At 46.4% G+C, this 22,047-nt stretch overlaps 1 protein-coding gene across 3 annotated transcripts in view; it reads right to left on the bottom strand.

Annotated features, from left to right (window-relative positions):
• The window catches only part of LOC138113511 (protein unc-80 homolog), a 142,297-nt gene that overhangs the window by 3,386 nt on the left and 116,864 nt on the right, over positions 1–22,047 (bottom strand). For 2 of the 3 annotated variants that reach the window (XM_069021868.1, XM_069021867.1), the window contains 7 exons: positions 21,461–21,626; positions 20,090–20,269; positions 18,506–18,644; positions 16,439–16,495; positions 2,800–2,881; positions 2,185–2,296; positions 848–1,043 (listed from right to left, as the gene is read on the bottom strand). In XM_069021868.1, the coding sequence (XP_068877969.1) occupies positions 848–1,043; positions 2,185–2,296; positions 2,800–2,881; positions 16,439–16,495; positions 18,506–18,644; positions 20,090–20,269; positions 21,461–21,626 (932 nt within the window). The remainder of the gene's footprint in view (positions 1–847; positions 1,044–2,184; positions 2,297–2,799; positions 2,882–16,438; positions 16,496–18,505; positions 18,645–20,089; positions 20,270–21,460; positions 21,627–22,047) is intronic. The other variant, XM_069021869.1, reaches the window with a different exon arrangement.

The following is a 22,047-nucleotide window of genomic DNA, read 5'->3' as shown; positions in this document are numbered from 1 at the left end:
ATCTGATTTGTCATTAACACTTTCTTATTTCATCTTTTTTAGCGTATGTCTTCAAACTGGGTGTAGGTTTAGATTAGATACAGAAAAAATTCTTTACTGTGAGGATAGTGAGGCACTAGAAAAGGTTTCCCAGAGAAGCTGTGGATGCCCCATCCCTGGAAGTGTTCAAGGCCAGGCTGCATGGGGCTTGGAGCAACCTGGTTTAGTGGAAGGTGTCCCTGCACATGGCAGGGGGTGGAATGAGTCCAAACCATTCTGTGATTCATTCTATGATTCTGAAGACAGAGATCATTCATTTGTTCATTTGGCAAAGGACATAACCTCAAAAGACAATGGATATCTGGGCATATAAAAGTGATCTCAATGTCACTGATGTGTTAAAGGGATGACTGGGATTCTCCCTGCACCATCTTCGGTGGGGTCCAACACAGAAAAATGTTGGACAAGCAGTTTCTTTCACAATGTGATGCTTTTGCTAAAACAGTCCTGAGGCTTTGATGGATTCCTTCCTTAAGGAGGCATCTCTCAGGAGCAAGCTGTGAAAACCTGTTAAGGACAGCTTGCCTTGGTGATTCGGTCCAGAAGGACACTGTATAAAATGGGAAGATGGAAAGGGAAGATGCAGAAAATATATTTTCAAATTAAGAATTGCTGCACAGATCTGGAATGGAATGGCTTTACAGAAGCAGGGGGCTGGACAGCAAACAGGGTAAAGAACAGACACACAGGAGAGTTTGCTGTCTTCACTCTCCTGCCAGCTTTCATTACAGTGCTGTAATGAATCTGGTGCTTCCCCGTGCCTGGGATGGAGCAGTGGAGGAACACAGGCTACAAACCCACCAGTCACGTTACCTGGCTGTGGAGATCAGCTACAACGGTGGCAGGTGAGGAAGTCAGCACAGGTTTGCTGAGGGGCTCCTGCTGGCTGGTGGCCTGGGGGCTGCTGTGGCTGCAGCCCGGCTGCTGTACCGGCGGGTCCACAGCACAGGTTGGGGGTGCCTCAGGCTGGACTTCCGTGAATGTCACCGACCGCTTCTGCTCCACTGAGGGTACAAAGCCCAGAAAACTGAGGGTTAAAATTTGGGGAAAAAACACAAGAAAAGAAGAGAGAGAATCCCTGGAGTTTTTACAACTAAGACAGGATTCATCCAATTTTTATATAAGCTGTCTAATTGGCATCTAATCTAAAAGCCTTTTACCTTGGGCTTCCACTACAGCCACAGCAAGACTCTGGGATCACCTGAAGTCTAGCCAGCACACCTATCCTTGTCATGGTTTGGTGAGAAAAATACCACCCATAACATCTATCCATTCCAGAAGGATACACTGAGTTCAATCCCATGTGAGTTAGGCACTTCTGCCCTCAAATAAAAAACTGGCATGCAAAAAGATAGAACTGCCCAAGGTTTTGCAGAACATCTGAGAAAAGAAAGTGCAGCAGATAGCCCCTCATTCCTGCAGACTAAGTCCACTAGCCAGGAGTAACAGAAGAGCACAGAGTAGAGAGAGACTAAAATCCTAACAGTAAAACTGATATTCCTGTTCCTGCTCTTAATTATTTTTGGCTACCTTTTATGTTTCAAACATCTCCAGCAGTGCTGTTGCCCCAGCACAGTCCTGCTGAGCAGTTAGAAACCCAGGAAGTTCACAAGTAACCTTTGCTCTTCCAGGTGTTTCCTCCAAAGCTCACTCCAGATGGTACAGAATACAGCCACCTGCTCAGCTTGGCAGTGCTGACTCCTGGAAACATACAGCACAGACTGAAGCAGTCCTACATTCATTTCCATATACAATCCTTAAAGCTCTGCACTGCTAAGCTTATGATGGGACATTTCCTTCTTTCTACTACTCAATAGCATACTCCAAACTTGCACATCTGGAGGTTTTGGATAAGGCATCCTGACTAGAGGAAACCCATCCCCTAAGCTCTCCACAACTCCTGGAAACAAGGTAATTCATTGTCCATATCCTGTTTGACCTTGAACGCCTCTGGAGAAACCATCAAAGTGTTTTGAGGGAGTGGATTTCTGATAGGATATCCACGTACTAGGAAGAAGTATAGAGCTCCTGGAATTTCACTTTAATATAAGCTAGTAACAACCTGCTATTCCTTTAAGCTAAAACCACAGCCTTTTCTACTTTCCAGTGTGGAGCGCTGGTTTTGGAAATGCAGCATTGCCCTACCACAAGGTTTTGGCTTTGGCTGGATGCTCCGTCGTGTGGTTGAAAGTCGAGCTCCGTGCCGGCTCCGAGGTTCGGTTTGAGTTTTCTGACGTGACAGCAGTGGTCGTCGAAGCTAAACATTGGAAGAGAGAGTTAGGCTAATGTATGTTCACATATTGCACAGCTTCTTCTCTGAAAAGAGAACAGATCATCACTGTCTGTACCTCTAGATGTCCATTCACTCTACTTTTAGCAGATGCGTGTTTTAAGGTTTCCATGGATCAGACATCTCTTTTTCATATGAACCTCTGGGCTTTGTGCAGTTTCAGTTTCAACACTGAATGTAATGCAGTGCAGGTTGCGTAACCATCATTTAATAATAAGAAAAAAGCCTGCAGAGGACAAGATCGAGGAATTTAAAACAAAGGGTATCTCCTCTCTTAGGGATTTGTCTGGCTTCACAGCTATGATTTGTGCTATGGTTCCTGCTAAGTCAAGGGACTGCACTAGTATAGCAAAAATTAGGTAGAAGGGACACATCACATCCACATACCTTGTGCAAACAGCTACATACGAGAAAAGCCAAACCAAATCACACAGCAAGAGAGAAGTTTTGTTTACTGCCTGTGTCCTCACCTGCCGTAGGCCTCTCTTCCGCCCCAGGGGCTGCTGCAGAAGGAGGTTCTGTTGTCCTGGCTCACTCTGTACACTTCCAACCCTGTTAGATGTTGACAGCATTAGGCCAAGCACAGAAGCACACTGCATAACTAGTGCGTTTCCTGGCAATTGGGACTAATTAAATAAATAAAAGATTGACCAACCACTAATGGCAGAGTCACTTCAAAGAGCAGCACTATCTTTGAAGGACGGGAGGAGACATGTCTGTTGGGTTGTGGCTTCCGGGGCTTAGGAAAGGGTGGGAGGTGGAGTCATGGCATTCAGGACTTGGCCACACACAGGTAGCATCCAAATATAAATAACTGCAGATTTCAGTTTTCAGTCATTGATTGATGCATCCCACTGGGCAGCACTCACTTCTCTGCATCCTTTGCCACATCAGTGAAGGCAGGAACATCAGCTTCCTAGCTCAAAAGCCTTCTTGTTTGCTTTTCCAAGGACAGTGTCATAAAAGCTATTGTTTTTATTCCCAAATAAGACTCCATGGCCTCATCACAATTTTGTCATCTGGTTTTAATTTCAATTTAAGTCAACAAACAAAAAGCAAACACAAAGTGACAAAGGATCCATTCACATAATGGATGCATGAGTTATGTGAACAAAGCCCCACACTCAACACTTGCAGCCTTGCGTCTTTTTGTGGCTAACAAACAAAAGAGACAAGTAAATGAAAATTAGAAATAGATAGCTAGATAGATAGATAAACACAGCTTTTTGGTTTTTAATATATTGGCACAAAATATCTGAAAACCTGCAGTAGAAGAAACTTTAGCAATAAAACATACTCGGCTATGTACTACCTCATACTACCATTCAACTGACCATTCAATCTACTTAATATAGAAATACCATCCTCCCCTCATTTTTATCAAAGCACTGTATTACTCTGAACACTGGACATTTAGCAGTCATAAAGCACTTTATCTGAACAAACTGTGTCTGAGAGATTTATGACTACAATAGTCACTAACATTTAAGGCAGACTTCTTTTTTACTCAGGCAGCTGCTTTTCTAGGCCAGACTGGAATCCACTGAGCAACATGTCCTATTTAAGCAACTTCCAGCTATATCTCGTCTACACACAGTTGAAGATTCAGTATTGCAATCCATTTTGTCTTTGGTTTGCATTAATCTAAAGGAAAACAACATTCTTTTTCTAGATACTTCTCTTGGAGTTCCCTGGAGTTTGTCAGTACCACCAACAGAATGAAGGTTAATCACCTGACCACACAGGGGTGGAAGAAGAAGAAAAACCTAGGAACATGGTCAGACAAGACATGGAGGATATCTGTGGAGAGGCTTAAAAAGCTCTGTCTCCTGAGCAGCTCATTCTTCACTTTGGCAGAAGTTACCGATTGTCCTTAGAAGGTTTGGCGGAACAGAACATGGAGAGCTTCCTGCTCTGCTTTGAGGCTCTTGGAGTTTAGTATTTTTCCTTTTGTTTCTTTCTCTCATGGAATTTTGTCCCATCTGTCGCTAGGATACCATAAGGACCGATACTTAGGAGAGACAAAAGTTTCCACTAGAAAGGTGCGGCTGGCCACTCTCTTAACTGGGGGTTTCTCTTGGAGGGGCAGAGATACCAGGAGAATTGGGCTGGGGGAAAAGGGGCTAGGCACAGCTCCTTGCTTTCTTGCTCTTTCGGCTTCGGAGGAGGACGGCCGAGCTGCTGCTTGTGGGGGTGGGGGGAGGCGGCAGGGATTCACTGCTGCTGCCAGAGCCCAGCCCTGTCCTGTTTTTCCTACCCCAGGTGAGCCTTTGCTCGTGAGAGCAGCCATTTAACTGGGACCTTACTGGAACCCTGTCTCACTGGAAAGGACCCTTGCCATCTGCTCAGGTGCCTCAGGGGAAGACTGGGACCCTGACCCCCTCCCCCTTCCCGGAGGGCACGTCTTCCCGGCTGCCTGTGGCAGCTGCTGTGGAGGAGCCCAGCTGCCACTGCCCAGCTCTGCTGCTTTCTGCCACTGCCTCGGGCTTTTTTCGCTGCACTCTAACACACCCCCCCTGCCTGCTGGGACACCTCACGGCCCCTGCTACACCTGCAGTGTCTGCTACCTCTTGCTTGCTACTCCGGGTGAGCCTGCCCTGCTATTCCAGCGGCTGCTCCAAGGTTCCTGCTGCAGCCCATGTTTGCCATCCAGCCCATCCGCCATCACCACGTGACAGGAGATGCAGCCGAGCCTGCGCCACAGCGCCCCCTGTAGGTGCGGGGGAACCATTGCACCCCGCTCGCCCGGCCGGGAGCCACCAGCGCCCCCGCTGGCAGTGACCAGAACTGCACCAGAACTGCCTGACAGCGGAGAGAGGCTGGCACTGGGTCTGTGGGTTTGTTTGTTGTCGCTGCCGTTGTGGTTGTTTGTCTGCCTTGTTATACATACATACATACTAGTAAAGAACTGTTATTCCTTTTCCCATATCTTTTCCTGGAAGCCCCTTAATTTCAAAATTATTATAATTTGGAGGGAAGGGGGTCATATTCTCCATTCCAAAGGAGGTTCCCGCCTCCCTTGGCAGACACCTGTCTTTCAAACCAAGACAGAGGCCAAGTTTGGTTACCTGATCTGAAAGGCTTATTCCTTCCTCCTGTTCATTTAAGCTAAAGCCAGACTTTGCACTGAACCATATCCATGTTTCTGTCACTTCTGCAGGGGAGACATTGGGCAACTTCAAGAAGAGAGACATCTTGGGACCCTGAAGCTGTTTATCTTTTGATTGACAGACTACAGCCTAATAATCCTGGGCATGCCCTCAGCAATTTCACCACAGCTGCACTGCCTTGGAAAAAGAGAAAAAGCTTCAGCAAGCTCAAAGCCAGAACAAACAAGACATATTTGAGTCCCTTTCTTCCTCAGACAGGTCTTCCAAAAGAAATCAACAGTCCCTGGAACATACGGCTTTTCCATAGGATATTGACATGCTTTACATACCATGCATCCTAAACACCACACAAACACCTGCCTAGGGATAAGCAGAGCCCTCAGAGTTAGCTCCAAGTTAGTAAGACTATGTTCTTGACCCAGACATTGACTGCAGCACATATGACTGGTAAGTCCAAAAGCATCACTTCATTCCTTATTAAAGCAAAGAGACTGCACTTAAATTAGTCTTTATATTTGTGATCCAGACTACCTGAAGTTACAGCTTGGAGAATTTCCTTAATCTTCTTCTAGGATTACATAACAAGTTATTCTTCTGAATTTCCAGAAGTTTTTACAGTGGCTACCAATGTGTGAATGAAGTAGGAATTAGCTGGAGAAGTTCTTGGGAAAAAAATTATACTAGTGTAGCTTTGAGAATACTGCTAGGATTTCTGAGGAAGGAAAGGTAGTTCTGTGAGTAAGGAGACATTAATGTCTGTAGCAGAAAGACTGCAATTATATTCAGTACAAAACTGTTTACAGTGCTGAAACAAACTCATTTCACATGTGATATGAAAACACTTGAAAAAGTCATTAGACAGAGGGTATATATGGACTGCGTGAGGGCACAGAGGCTATACACAAGGTAAAAACTATTCCCATGCACTGAAGACAAACAATAGGTGAGCAAAAAAAGGCTGGACTTCGTGTCTTCCTGTTGGAGTCTGGGATTTTCAGCCTGGCTTAATAACATAAGTGAAATGAGTTAAGTGAGCTGGTGGACGTTTACTTCCAGTACTGAATCATTACACAAACTGGTATAATCTGGGATGATCTTACAAGATGAAATTGCAGATACCTATTGCAGGGAAATGGTGGACCTGAGACCAGCTGAGTTTTGCAGAGCTGCCTGTGCACAACACAGTCCTGCTGTGGCTGTCTTTTTGCTCTGTATCCCCACATTTTGAAGAAGGAAAGCAAGAGAGAGAGAATCATAAAGACCACAAATTTTAGACAAGTGACTGAATTTTCCAGATACAAGCTTTCTCTTCATGAGGGTTTGTGAGGGTTTTTTTTCACATCAAAGAACAGAACTACCAGTCTTGCTTCTGTGAAAACGAGTATGTGCAGCCTGCCCTCCCTCCTTTTCTGTCTCTCCTTGTTTACCAGACCTGACCAGGAATATACTGTTTTTCTGACAGCCTGTGGGACCCAGCCAAGGAACACTGAATCAGATGCCATTTCAGCTGACAGTACATTTCCTCCCCATGGCAATGTGAAATGTGATCTATAAGAGTAGTTTTTCTAAAGGACATAATCTAGATTTATTTGGGAATAAGAAACAAGATTTTTTTCCTGCCCAACGCTCTCTGTCGCTCCCTGAGTATCTCTGTCAGGGATTTATTTGCACAATCATGTTACTCCCATTATGTAGGGCAGAGGTGAGCCAAAGATCAAACCAACCCAAGTTTATGGATGCATGTTACCAGTGCAACAAGGAATGACAGTGCAGTCACACAGTGGGGGCCAAAACAAACTTTGTCAGGTTGGCAAGTAAAATAAGAAATATTCAGGAATTAAAACCAAACCACACAGCCAAAAAAGCCCCCAAAAAAGATAAAGAAGAAAGAAGAAAACAAAACAGAGACAAAGGAAGCAACGAGTTTAAATGTCTATTAAAAAGATGTACATGCTTGCCACAGCATCATGGTAGAGCATATACAATTTGTGTCCCTAGACATATGAATGAGATGGTTGGTGGACGAAGGCATCAGAAAATGGGTTAAATATATTGTATTTCCAGACACATCCCAGCCCAGTTAACATTAAACCTGCTGCTGCAATTGCCCTGGCAATATGGATTCAATCCGATTTTTCCTATTAGGAACCATTAAGCTAGGATAGGCACAAACACTACAGGGAAATGTGTTTGTGCAACAGATTTCCATTACAGTGGTTTCACCTTCTTCCTTTCTGATTTGGGAAAATATCCTGTCCTCTCGGATTATAATCCCAACAGATCACAATGCTCTTCAGCCCTGTAGTCCAAGCTGTCTGAGCATTTCAGTGCTCTCCCCTTCCTGCCTTCCCTGCTTTTTTACAAGGCTGGGTCTAATTGCTATAGAACAAAGGGAAACAGATGTTATTCTTTTTTGTATTTGTCACCATTTGTTTATTTAAGACTCCTACCTTCCAAAAGGGTCTAGTCCCTAGTAAATACTGTTTAGTTCGTTATCTCGATTATGATTAAATACCAGCTTTTGAATTCAGAAGGTGATCCTTAAAAGTTATCATTGTGCGGCCGCCAAAATCAAAGTTACATAAGAAAAACTGAAGCCTGCTTTATTCAAAACTAATGTTCCTGAATCTAAAAGCAAATTAACTCTGCCCTATAATCCCCACAGCACAATAAGCTTCTACAACATCTGCTTTACTACTGCTGTCCTTTAGAGCAGGAATCCAATTTTCACATTTAACAATGCAGTTGAAACATCTTTTTCTCCTCACAGACATCTAACCTAATTTTTTTAGACACATTTGCAGTGTCTTCATTCCTTCTTAAGGCTTCTTAAGGTTTTGCAGCCCTGATGCCTGTCCTTAAGACATGTGCCCACTCCTTGAAAAGGATAATAAACCTCAGCAGAACTGACTCCCAAGTACATCTGCTCACCCATTTCCTCTGTACCCTAGAGCAGGGTGGACGATAGTGTCCTGGTCCCTGGAGAAAATTTTTGTGACAGGAATTAGTAGGAACCCATTGTGCAGCTGATTGCATTTCAGGGTTCAAAATAAATTATTGTGTTTGAACACGTTAATTGACTTAGGTGTCTCATAGTGCTCAGCCTCACCACCGTAATTAGGAGCGGCTAGCCCCTACTGTCCTGGGTTGAGGTGTATTCTATTACCATCCTCATGAGCTGTTGAAATCAGGTGGGGCAGTGTCTCCTTGCCTCCTCCCCCCAGACTATCTTTCTGTTAATGGCCCATCATTGTCCTGCTGCATGACTCAGAGATAACTCCCTCCGGACCATCTTCTGTTAACGAGCCTAATCAACACCTGGCCTCATGACTCATTACCCCATTGTGAGATGCTCCACCCAGAGGGAGGAACCAAGCATCCCATCATGGATATAACTGGGACTCTGAGCATCAAAGGGACTCCACTGGATTTCCAGAGGACAGGAGCTACACAGCCACCGCTGGATTTTCTGAGGAAGAGCAGACCCCTTCTACTACAGGATCACCACTTCAGAGGATTGCAGCCACCATTCCACCAGACTGCTACCACTACCCTGCCTAACAGGGACTCAGGTTGTATCTTGACTCTGTCAGTGTTTTCTTTTACTTTCTTTTCCTTTTCTTTAATTTCCATTAAATTGTTATTCTGACTTGGTGCCTCTCACTGGTTTGTTTTCAAACTAGCACATAATTTGGCGCCCAACGTGAGGCTAGGCTGCTGAGAAAAGTCAGAATTACAATTTTGTATTGTAGAAGCCATCTACTCACTATGGTGCTCAACATGCTTACATGGGTCTTGTACCTAGCTCTCTATATTTTTCCGCACATGGGGACCTATCTGCCGATTGTAATGCTCCTGTGTAGACCAGGGTATGGTATAAAATTTGCTTTATTAGTGTATTATGCCTACTGCATGATAACCTCCGAGACAATGAACATAATTCGGAATATATACTCAACTTTGTCTGCCTGTCCTACTTTAGGCTGCTACATCTGGGGCCTCAACAATCATACTCAGCCCCTGGGGGGAGGATTAAAGAATGTTTTTTTCCAGCCTTTCAGACCGGACACAGCAGTTTTTGAAAATATTGAGTTCCCTGTGGATGTTAAGGATGGCATAATCTTTTTGGCAGTTCTTTTCTCTTTTTTCTCCATGACCTGCACTGTGTACACTATGCTTAGGATCAGAGCTATGGCACAGCATCCTCAGGATGAGAGGAAAAAAAGGAGCCAAGCAACAAGCACAATGTCTACACCGATTGTCGCAAAGAAGAAAGGAACCAAAAGCAAAGTGACAGCATCCATCTCTACTCAGACTGTCACAGAGGAGAAAGAACCCAGACCCAAGACCACAGCGTCCATGTCCACGCAGACTGTCACAGAGGAGAAAGAACCCAGACCCAAGACCACAGCGTCCATGTCCACGCAGACTGACACAGAGGAGAAAGAACCCAGACCCAAGACCACAGCGTCCATGTCCACGCAGACTGACACAGAGGAGAAAGAACCCAGACCCAAGACCACAGCGTCCATGTCCACGCAGACTGACACAGAGGAGAAAGAACCCAGACCCAAGACCACAGCGTCCATGTCCATCCAGACTGACACAGAGAAGGAAAAAACCAAAGGAGCTGTAAGCATCTCCACACAAACTGTCACTGAACCAGAACAGCCTAAACCGATTGCAGTTGCCCCCGTTCAGAAGAAGAAATCAAAAAGCAAGTCAGTCCGCATAGTGACTGACGAGGATGCAGCAGGACCTTCGCACCCAGCAGAAGAGGCAGAGCCGGAGATCATCACTCGGTCACTATCCCTGGGTGAGCTGCGTGACCTGCGGAGGGAATTCACGCGCCAGACGAACGAGTCCATCCTGACCTGGCTGCTCCGCATTTGGGACGCTGCAGCCAATGACACCATTCTGGACGGAAGTGAGGCGAGGCAGCTGGGATCTCTGTCCCGGGATGTGGTCATTGACCAGGGGATCGGGAGAACCCAAGAAACTCTCAGCCTCTGGCGGCGACTGCTTACAAGTGTCAGGGACAGGTACCTTTGTAAAGAAGACCTCCAGGTGCACCAAGGAAAATGGAGCACAATGGAACAAGGTATCCGGTGCCTGAGGGAATTGGCTGTGCTGGAGATCATTTTCTCAGAAGACGAAAGATTTCCTAAGAGCCCAGATGGTGTCCAGTGCACGTCACAGATGTGGTTGAGGTTCGCACGCCTTGGACCAGAGATATACTCCCGTTACCTGGCAACGCTGCAATGGAGGGAAGGCGAGGACAGGGTGGGCGTCCTGGTGAACAAACTGAGGATTTACGAGGACACCGTCACAGCCCCGTTTCGCACCCATGTCTCATCCGTGGAAACAAGTCTTTTGGCTGAGCAAGTCCGGAGTTTGATTGAAGAAGGCCATCAGAAATTGAAAAAGGAACTTAAGGAAGAGATTTACCAGATCTCGCCAGAACCAACAAGAGTCTCTGCCATTAGGAGCCGGCGTCCCCCAACCAGGGAGAGAGGATACACCCCACGAGGTAATCTCTGGTTTTTCCTTCAGGAACATGGAGAAGACATGAGTAAGTGGCATGGAAAACCCACCTCCTCCTTAGCAGCCAGGGTACGTGAACTAAAGAGAGGGACAAATACCACAAGAAGCGCATCTAGAGTCAACATTGCTCCGGTCTCTCGCACACAGAACTCCAGACGATACCAGAATGATAGTATGACTGATCCTCTTGAAGGGACCTCAGGAACATACTCACCGGAAGGGAGCAACATGCACCAGAACCAGGAATAGAGGGGCCCTGCCTCTAGCCAGGTAGAGGAAAGGGATAATCGGGTCTTTTGGACTGTGTGGGTCCGATGGCCTGGCACAGCTGACCCACAAAAATACACGGCTTTGGTTGACACAGGCGCTCAATGTACTCTGATGCCATCAAGGTATGTGGGAGCAGAACCCATTTCCATTTGTGGGGTGACAGGAGGATCCCAGCAGCTGACTGTACTGGAAGCTGAAGTGAGTTTAACTGGGAATGAGTGGCAGAAACACCCCATCGTGACTGGCCCGGAGGCCCCGTGCATTCTCGGCATAGACTATCTCAGAAATGGATATTTCAAGGACCCAAAAGGACATCGTTGGGCTTTTGGGATAGCTGCTGTGGAGACAGAAGATATCAGACAACTGAGTACATTGCCTGGCCTCTCAGATGACCCGTCTGCCGTGGGACTGCTAAGAGTTGAAGAACAACAGGTACCAATCGCCACAGCAACAGTACACCGTCGGCAATACCGCACAGACAGAGACTCTGTGGTTCCCGTCCATGAGATGATTCGTAAACTGGAGAGCCAAGGGGTGGTCAGCAAGGCCCATTCACCCTTCAACAGCCCTATATGGCCAGTGCGTAAGTCCAACGGGGAATGGAGACTGACAGTGGATTACCGTGGCCTGAATGAAGTCACACCACCATTGAGCGCTGCTGTGCCGGACATGTTGGAACTTCAGTACGAGCTGGAGTCCAAAGCAGCGAAGTGGTACTCCACTATTGACATTGCCAATGCCTTCTTCTCCATTCCTTTGGCAGCAGAATGCAGGCCCCAGTTTGCTTTCACTTGGAGGGGTGTGCAATACACCTGGAACCGACTGCCCCAGGGGTGGAAGCACAGTCCCACCATTTGCCATGGACTGATCCAGACTGCACTGGAAAAGGGTGAGGCCCCAGAACATCTGCAATACATCGACGACATCATCGTGTGGGGAAACACAGCAAAGGAAGTATTTGAGAAAGGAGAGAAAATCATCCAGATTCTCCTGGAAGCTGGCTTTGCCATCAAAAGGAGCAAAGTCAAGGGACCTGCCCAAGAGATCCAGTTCCTGGGAGTAAAGTGGCAAGATGGACGACGTCAGATTCCCACCGAGGTTGTCAACAAGATCACTGCGATGTCTCCACCGACCAGCAAGAAGGAAACACAAGCTTTCCTAGGCGCCATAGGTTTTTGGAGAATGCACATTCCTGAGTACAGCCAGATTGTGAGCCCTCTCTACCTGGTTACCCGCAAGAAGAACGATTTCCACTGGGGCCCTGAACAGCAGCAAGCCTTCGCCCAGATCAAACAGGAAATCGCTCATGCGGTAGCCCTTGGCCCAGTCAGGACAGGACCAGAGGTGAAGAACGTGCTCTACTCTGCAGCCGGGAGCCATGGTCTGTCCTGGAGCCTCTGGCAGAAGGTGCCTGGTGAGACTCGGGGCCGACCACTGGGATTCTGGAGCCGAAGCTACAGAGGATCTGAAGCTAACTACACTCCCACAGAGAAGGAAATCTTGGCCGCCTATGAAGGAGTCCAAGCTGCCTCAGAGGTAATCGGCACAGAGGCACAACTCCTCCTGGCACCCCGACTACCAGTGCTGGGGTGGATGTTCAAGGGAAAGGTTCCTGCCACGCATCATGCCACCGACACCACATGGAGCAAATGGATTGCTCTCATCACACAGCGTGCCCGTATTGGAAACCCGAATCGCCCTGGGATTCTGGAAATTATAACAAACTGGCCTGAAGGTGAGACTTTTGGATTATCTTCTGAAGAAGAGGAAGAGCAAGTGACTCGTGCTGAGGAAGCCCCACCATATAATGAGCTACCGGAGACTGAAAGACGTTATGCCCTCTTCACTGATGGTTCCTGCCGAATTGTAGGCACTAACAGGAAGTGGAAAGCTGCAGTATGGAGCCCCACACGGCAAGTTGCACAAGCTACCGAGGGACAAGGTGGATCGAGTCAGGTTGCAGAGCTTAAAGCCGTCCAGCTGGCTTTGGATATTGCTGAACGAGAGAAGTGGCCGAGGCTCTATCTCTACACCGACTCGTGGATGGTAGCTAATGCTCTGTGGGGATGGCTGGTTCGCTGGAGAAAAGCCAACTGGCAGCGCAGAGGGAAACCCATCTGGGCCGCTGAGATTTGGCAGGACATCGCCGCCCGAGTAGAGAAGCTGACCGTGAAGGTTCGACACGTGGATGTGCACGTACCCAAGAGTCGGGCTAATGAAGAACATCGCAACAACGAGCAGGTGGACCGAGCTGCCAAGGTGAAAGTATCACAGGTGGATCTGGACTGGCAGCACAAGGGAGAACTATTCCTAGCTCGTTGGGCCCATGATGCCTCTGGTCACCAGGGGAGAGATGCAACATACCAATGGGCCCGTGACCGAGGGGTGGACCTTACCATGGACAGCATCTCACAGGTCATCCACAGCTGTGAGACCTGTGCTGCAATCAAACAGGCCAAGCGGGTGAAGCCTCTGTGGTACGGCGGACGATGGTCAAAGTACAGGTATGGGGAAGCCTGGCAAGTTGATTACATCACCATTCCCCAAACTCGCCAAGGCAAGCGCTACGTGTTGACCATGGTTGAAGCAACCACTGGATGGCTGGAGACCTACCCTGTGCCTCATGCTACAGCCCGGAACACCATCTTGGGCCTGGAAAAGCAAGTCCTGTGGAGACATGGCACCCCCGACAGGATCGAGTCAGACAACGGGACTCATTTTAAGAACAGCCTCATCAACACCTGGGCCAGAGAACACGGTATCGAATGGATATATCATATTCCTTATCATGCACCAGCTGCCGGAAAAGTTGAACGCTGCAATGGACTACTTAAAACCACCCTAAAGGCACTTGGTGGGGGAACCTTCAAAAATTGGGAAGCGAACTTAGCGAAGGCTACCTGGATGGTCAATACCCGAGGGTCCATCAATCGAGCTGGTCCTGCCGAGTCCGAACCCTTGCACACAGTGGATGGAGATAGAGTCCCTGTGGTACACCTGAGAGGTATTTTAGGAAAGACTGTTTGGATTAATCCTACCTCAGGCAAAGGCAAACCCATCCGTGGGATTGTCTTTGCTCAAGGACCTGGTTGCACTTGGTGGGTAATGCAAAAAGATGGGGAAACCCGTTGTGTACCACAGGGAGACCTAATCTTAGGTGAGAACGGTGTGTAGGGTTTCATTGTATATATATATATATATATGTATGTGTATTTAGAGTTTAAGAAGGTATTGATTTGGGATGATGTAGATGGTAATAGAATAAGGGGTGGATAATGTCCTGGGTTGAGGTGTATTCTATTACCATCCTCATGAGCTGTTGAAATCAGGTGGGGTAGTGTCTCCTTGCCTCCTCCCCCCAGACTATCTTTCTGTTAATGGCCCATCATTGTCCTGCTGCATGACTCAGAGATAACTCCCTCCGGACCATCTTCTGTTAACGAGCCTAATCAACACCTGGCCTCATGACTCATTACCCCATTGTGAGATGCTCCACCCAGAGGGAGGAACCAAGCATCCCATCATGGATATAACTGGGACTCTGAGCATCAAAGGGACTCCACTGGATTTCCAGAGGACAGGAGCTACACAGCCACCGCTGGATTTTCTGAGGAAGAGCAGACCCCTTCTACTACAGGATCACCACTTCAGAGGATTGCAGCCACCATTCCACCAGACTGCTACCACTACCCTGCCTAACAGGGACTCAGGTTGTATCTTGACTCTGTCAGTGTTTTCTTTTACTTTCTTTTCCTTTTCTTTAATTTCCATTAAATTGTTATTCTGACTTGGTGCCTCTCACTGGTTTGTTTTCAAACTAGCACACCTACTTAACAAGATCAAAACATTTCAGAATCCACACTGATGTAACTGAGTATCAGGACATTATCTCAGGCCCTTCCCCTTTGTCCTCTTCCTCAACTTAGTGAGTTTTTAGTGCTGCTAAAGGGACAACATGGAAGTTCTTTGATTGAATGATTTCTCTTCAGCTCTTTAGCCCAGATGACCATGCAATCTTACATTGTCACAAAACCAGGTAACAATACTCCTGCCTCTGCCAAGAAGCTGGTGTCTTTTCCTAACTGATCAGAGACTGGTCTGCCAGAGAAGGGTTCACACACACGAAGGACACCATGTTGCATGGAATGAGCTCAGTGGTAGCACCGACGATAAACTCTCCTTTTGTCAACTGAAGAGAGTGAACAAACGAACACAGCAGCCTGTCCCCATCCCAAAAAGCCACTACCAACATTGAAACCCAAGCTAATGAAACAGAAACCATTCACACAAACGCCTCTCAACATATCCACTGCTTCCACTGGTGCAGGGATGAAACAGCGAGTTGCCCTCCGTGTTGCCAATGTATAGGGCTGTGTTCTCCTGGGAGGAAACAGATGCTCTTGGGACTAACAACTCTCCAGCCTCAAGAGGATAGGTTGAGAGGTGGAAGCGCAGCAGCAGGGCAGGGAGAATGATTAACATGACTGATCTGGGTGTTAAAGGTGCAGCCTTCCCTTGTAAGTTCCCTCCTGACCCATTTGTTTGTTCCCCTGTCTATGGGTACTGGGGAACAACTAGACCTGAACTGCAGCACTAACAGAGCCATTTTAGAGATGTATTTATGGCATCCACCTGCAAGATTTCTAAGTTGTCATTTGAGAATTGAAAATGCTTTGCAAAAATAATGAGAATTATTGTAAAGCACCCACAAAACACTATATTCCACAGGACTGACCATAATTAGTTTTATCAGTGAATGGTAAAGAACTCAGCTTGATATTAAGTCTTTTGCGGTGACAGCATTGTGAGATGAATGAAAAAACAGATGTCTCCATTTTACATAAGCCTCCAGACTAATGCTTCTAACAGGATGCAGCTAATGCCTCATGGATCATCTTTCTCATGCCTTTCAAGCAATTGTTAAACAGGGGAAAAGGCCAGCCTGCTGCTTCATTCACTACAGCTTTTTCTTTCCCCTTCTCCTTAGCCTTCTCAAAGTTATTGGCAATCAAAGCTGAAAACTGAAGGTGGGTTACTACACCTTTGACTTGCAGGCCTGAATATTGATGAGCCACAAGAGACAGAGATGGAGAGAGTGACAAAAGGTGAGGGGAAGAGACAAAAGGTTGGAAACAGCTTGTTTCCCAGCACACACACTGACAGACAGGTAGTGTTAACACTGTACCTAGAGAGGCTGCCCTCAGTGGCCAGGCTCGGGGAGTCATCGAGGACATTAGGTTCACTGCAGGAGGGGCAGGGAGATTAAGAATTTAGGGAAAGAAAATGCCAAAAGCATGCGCTTGTCTCTGTTTTCAAGGGAAGAAAATATCAACGGAATAAAAAAGTAAAAAAAGGACGGTAACATTAATCGGTCTCACATGCTCAACAGCACATATATGACTCAGAGGAGCTGAAAGAACATCTGATAACAGGAGCAGTCTTTAGAGGGAGTTTACACTGCATGAAGCCTTCTACATCTCTGCTGAGATTTGGGGAGCTGAGAAGTTGAACAGGATGTGTTTCTAAAGGAAATAAGGCAGGGAACTGTTTTCAAAGCTATTTTCCTGCAGCATTTTGATTTATTTCAGTTCTATTTACTTTCAGCATCATAGAAAGCTTTTTTCCTTCCCATGAGCCACTTCTTCCTTGAGGGAGGGCTGATCTATCTCCCATGAGTTACAGACAACTCTCCTTCTGGTGCAACTCTAAGGACAAACATGGGGAAAACAAGGTCTCATAGTGCAATGAAACTGTAAATAAACAGCTGGCAAGGGTCTTGGCCAAGGAGCACACAGTTCCAATGCTTTTCTGCAATGCAGCCATCAGGCAGAAGTAGCCTGTTCAGGCCATAGGAAAAACATGAAAGAAAGAAAGAAAGTAGTCTGCTGGGTTACCAGCAGGAAAGCAGTAATAATATTACTTAGCATTAATTAGTTTGCATTTTTGAGGCAGTCTGAAAGCCCAGAGACCATCCATAACTCAAAGGGCATGATGTCAAGGACTATGATTATGCTTGCTGAGCTGGTCCTTCTCCTACCCAGATTAAAAGTGATTTTCGTTCTATACCATGTAATTAAAAAGTAGAGAGTGAAGCTCTGTGGTACTTAAAGTCTTTTTTTCTCAGCATCACCACAATTTGGGATTGCACAAAGCAAACATTGCTCTCAGTCAGCTGTAACTCTTACGAAGTTTATGCACTAAAGATGGTAGTGAAAGATTGAGGAAAAGGGAGTTTCGCATGTTAATTTTTCAAGAAAAAAAGGGACCGAATCAACTGAGTTTGAAAGTCAAATGAGTTCCTGTAAGTCCTTTTGTGAAAACTCACAGATAAAATCTGTGTAACTTCTCTCTTGTAACTCACTTCTCCTATCTCTGCTGGTAGATACCACAGCTGTTAATTTTCCTTCATCTAACAATGTTATTTCTTTAATTCCAAGAAAGAATGGGGAGGGAACAATATTGTTTTGTTTTCCAGGGGTGGTCAAGACATAATGTAGAATATATTCTTTAAAGGTTCAAAGGAAATAACATAAATTAATCTGTCCATTGTCAGATATCCTTGGATAACTGTCACGGACAAATAAAACAATAAACATTGCTTACTTAGAAAAAACCCCACATTTAAATGCAAAACTTCTCTCCACATCTTCTAAAGATGTACATTTCCCAACAAGCTCTTTCTCACTACTCCATGTCAACCAGGAATAAGGCATTCAATATTATTTGTATCAACAAGTATTTCAGGTTTAAAACAGTATTACATCCCATCTTTGAACATAGCGTTTAATTTTTGCGATGAGCTAGTTACTCTTCTAGGAAGGACAAAGAACACATGGAAGAAAACAAAGTAAATCAAACTGCCTCTGCTCCCCTCTCCCAGCTTCTCAAGATTCCTCCCCACTCCCCTACACAGACTGGGTATGGTCCCCCGGTTTAATGAATACCCCAAAACCATGTTTCCTTTTGCTATTCAGTAGTAGCAGAGAAAAATAATAACACTGAGTGTTTCTGAAACTGCTTGAGAGGAACGTTGCTGTGGATGACAGCTTGTTCTTATGGACCTTATGCAACACAGATCATCCTGGAAAATCATTATTGCCAACCCTGCACCCTTGGTCCAACACTATTCCAGGATGAATAAATTTAGCATCACTATGTTGGCATCAATTCCACTATCCCATATCTCTGATGTACCTGTGCCATTTATGCTCTTGTTAATATGATGGGAAAGGTGAAAAGCCCATGTTGTTACCTTTGGCTGGGTAACATGCCCACCTCAGCCTGAGGTGCAGACATGCTGGAGAGATGGCTGGAGAACCGCCTCCTCCCAATGGCACCCATAAGGTATGTTTCTTGTTCACTTACCACACTGGGCATGCTCAAGGAGTCATCTAGAAAGAGAGAAAAAACAGAAAGGAAAGGAAACAACCACCCGAATCCCACCTGCATCTTGACAGTTGTCAAGGGATAACAGGATGCCAAAGGAGTACCCAGCATTCACTTACCAAGAGCCCAAGCCTGAAAATTGAAATATTCTATTAGACTTTACAGTCACAGTGCAGAAAGACATACACATAAACCCCTGCAGGATGAGGAACCTGATAAACATGGGGCAGGGATTTATGTATTCTTTCAGCTTAAATGGCTCTCGGGAAAACATGTTTCGGGAATTCAGCTTCCACTAGGGAATTAATCCTGTGATTAATAAATTGCTTGTTAATATACAGTGTTTCCAGCATAAAAGTTGTAACTGGACCTTTTCCTGGTGTGAAATAAACTGCTTCTATGAGCTAGCAAAGCACTGTGACAAAAAAGCCAAAATACATGACAGCAAAATGCAGAACTGACACCCTTCAACACCCTTCAGGACATGCATTTTAAAATATCACCAAAGATTTGGATAAGTTGACTCAAATACATCATACTGCAACAGAACTATGCAGACAGCTGGACTGCAATCAGGACAGCTTGAAATTTTCAGTGCTGTTTCAAATTATATCAAGTATCCAGAAAGAAATTACTTTATTGTGGTTTTTGCCACCACAACTTTTAATTACAAATAAAGAAAACAAAGAGGTGGATTTGTGTAATTTCCTCTCTTTTTGACCTTTTCCTATTCTGATGTACTGAAATATTTTACGGCAGTGTTTATCCAAGGCAGGGCTGAGGAAATAATGCTGCAGTTCAGATAGGAAGATGGCACTTACCGTTCCACACAGTGGCTCAGAATTAATCTGAGGCTGAAACCACAGTTTGCCACAGTGAGTAAATATCTGAACAATGTATAAGCAATACAGCTGTAGGTGGATTGTACAAAGTTTAGTGGTGAACCCAGCTAAAATAAACCCAGCTAAAATAAACCTGCAAAGTTTCAGGCGAATTGCTCTTTCCCAAAAGGCAATTCTGCTGTAACTGCATGGGCCTTTCTTTTGAGCCCCCCATTTTCACTCCTTCTGTTTGATGCTTTTGGGGATCCTGCAGTATCCCAACTACAGAACCACAGCCCCTGCCCACTGTCATGATGGCCAAAGAGAGGCCTGGCTGCCAAATGCCTTGTCAGAACTATGATGATTGCACATCAGCCCACATCTCAGGCACTAAAATCCTTCGTGTGCCCTTCCCTTTGCCTTGCCACAGCTCAGAGGCAATGAAGAGGTATGTTACAACACAAACTTTAACACCATGTATACCAGCCACACCAGCTGCTCAACCTCATGCTCCTGTGGACCTTTTATTCATACTGGGCCAGGGGCAACTGTGTTCCTCTCCCAGCCAGCCTCTGGGCATCAAGAAAACATCCTCAGTTGTTTGGGACTTAGTATCAGTGGCCACGTACTTTCTTCTTCCTCCTCATCTGTGCGGCTCAGCGTGTCCTGTGAGGCCTGCTGGGAAGGCTCGCTGTCCTGCTCCCAGACTGTGCCAGTGCCAGTGTTGGAGCGGGACATGGTGGCCAGGCTCAGGCGGTAAGCAGAGGTGGAGGTGCCCACAGTGCTGACAGATGTCTTCCCTTGGTAAGCTGCGCAAGAGGGGGAAAACCAAACCCAAGTCACTCGTGGCCCTGGAAATCAACAGCAAGCCAAGCATTCTTGTCACACTGGGCACCTCATTCTGCCTGGACTAGTGGGGCAGGGAGACCTTCTCACTCTCTACAACTCCCAGACAAGAGGGTGGAGCCAGGCTGGAGCTGGCCTCTCCTCCCCTGCCACCAGCAACAGGACAAGATGAAATGGCCTCAAGCTGCACCAGGGGAAGCTCAGGCTGGACAGGAGGAATTTTTTCCTGGAAAGGGCTGCTAAGCATTGGGCTGCTCAGGGAGGTGGTGGAGTCACCACCCCTGGAGGTGTTCAAGAAATTACTGGACATGGGACTTGGTGCCATGGTCCAGTTGACAAGGTGGTGATAAGTCAGAGGTTGAACTTGATGATCTCAGAGGTCTTTTTTAACCTTAATTGTTCTGTGGTACTCTGATGGGGGTGGCAGAGGTGATAAAACACAAACAGCTGCCTTGCTTGCCTCACCTTTCCAAAATCTCTGTTTTACTTATGCAGTCTGATTTGCACAACCAGTATTTTACAGATCAGCTTCAACATTTAGAAACAAGGCAAATTCTTGCCAAGGAAAAAAGACTGAAGCACATCCTTTTGAATTTGTTTCCCTAAGAACAAAGCACATAAACTGCTTGCCATGTATGACCAGCAGCTGCCATCTCGTGGCAACAGGGGTGGCCGTCACTGAAGAAAAGTCTCCCCTTGTGCAGGAGAGAACCCAGTGCCCCATCAGCTCAGGGATGCTGATCTGATTGTCACAGTAGAGAAAAATCAAAGAGACCAGGAGAAACGAGGACGATCTGCTGCTGCTGAGCAGCCAGACATTTCTGCATGAGGAGCTTTGGCTTTACAGTGGCATGGAGGGGCCCACTGCCCTGGGGTTGTGGCTGCACAAGCCAGCTGAGACAGCAAGATCCAGCTGCTAAGGAATAGGACTCAGACTTGCTGGAAAAATAGATGTATTTCACAGCTAACCTGGACTTCTTTTGGCTGTTCAGTGGCAAGGCTGAGCATAATCTCCAGGGGAAGGCTGGCACGGTATGTGTGGATTGCCCTATTCCCCTTTTAGGCAGAGGCCAGATCTGCCTCACAAGTTACTGTAGAGGCAAGTATCCGTCCGGCCTTGGTTGATGGCCCTGAGCTCTCCCTGCCTTCCTTACCAGACCCACTGTGCACGGCCTCCTTCAGGATTTTCAGCTCATTGTTGAACTCCGCGATGAGGGAGCTCTTGCAGAGTGGGCGTGGGATGAACCGTCTCTCCAGCTGGTCAGAGATGTGCTGTCGGGCAGTCAGCTCCTCGTGGTTCTCAGCTGGCTGGGCCAGCAGCTGCAAAATTGGGGTGCATTAGCATTGCAGGGAGATGGTGCCCAGGGAGTAGTCTCCAGACTAGCATGAGCCTGCAGCCAGCAGGCTTTGTACTCAAGCGGTTTTGACTCCATCTATGAGGTTTCCAGCTCTCTTTCAGGGACAACCTTATATTTGACTGAACAGAGATCAAAACCTCAGTGGCACAGGTTACATGGAGATGAGGGCTTCCTTATTCTAAGCTCTATCCTCATGATCCTGTCATGAGACAGCTCCTTCCTCCATGATGATTTAGTCTGTCCAAGAGACAAGGTAGGCTAAATAAGGTAGAGTACCATCTGCTAGTCTACCTGATAACCGGTGAGAAGCTGTGATTAACTTAAGCCCAAATGCCTCAGCCTAGCAGCTGTTTGTCCATCCACAAAATTCCTGTCAGAACCTT

The sequence above is a fragment of the Aphelocoma coerulescens genome, chromosome 7 (genome assembly GCF_041296385.1).
Source record: "Aphelocoma coerulescens isolate FSJ_1873_10779 chromosome 7, UR_Acoe_1.0, whole genome shotgun sequence".
Lineage (NCBI taxonomy): Eukaryota > Metazoa > Chordata > Aves > Passeriformes > Corvidae > Aphelocoma > Aphelocoma coerulescens.
This window is presented reverse-complemented; position numbering and strand designations above follow the sequence as displayed.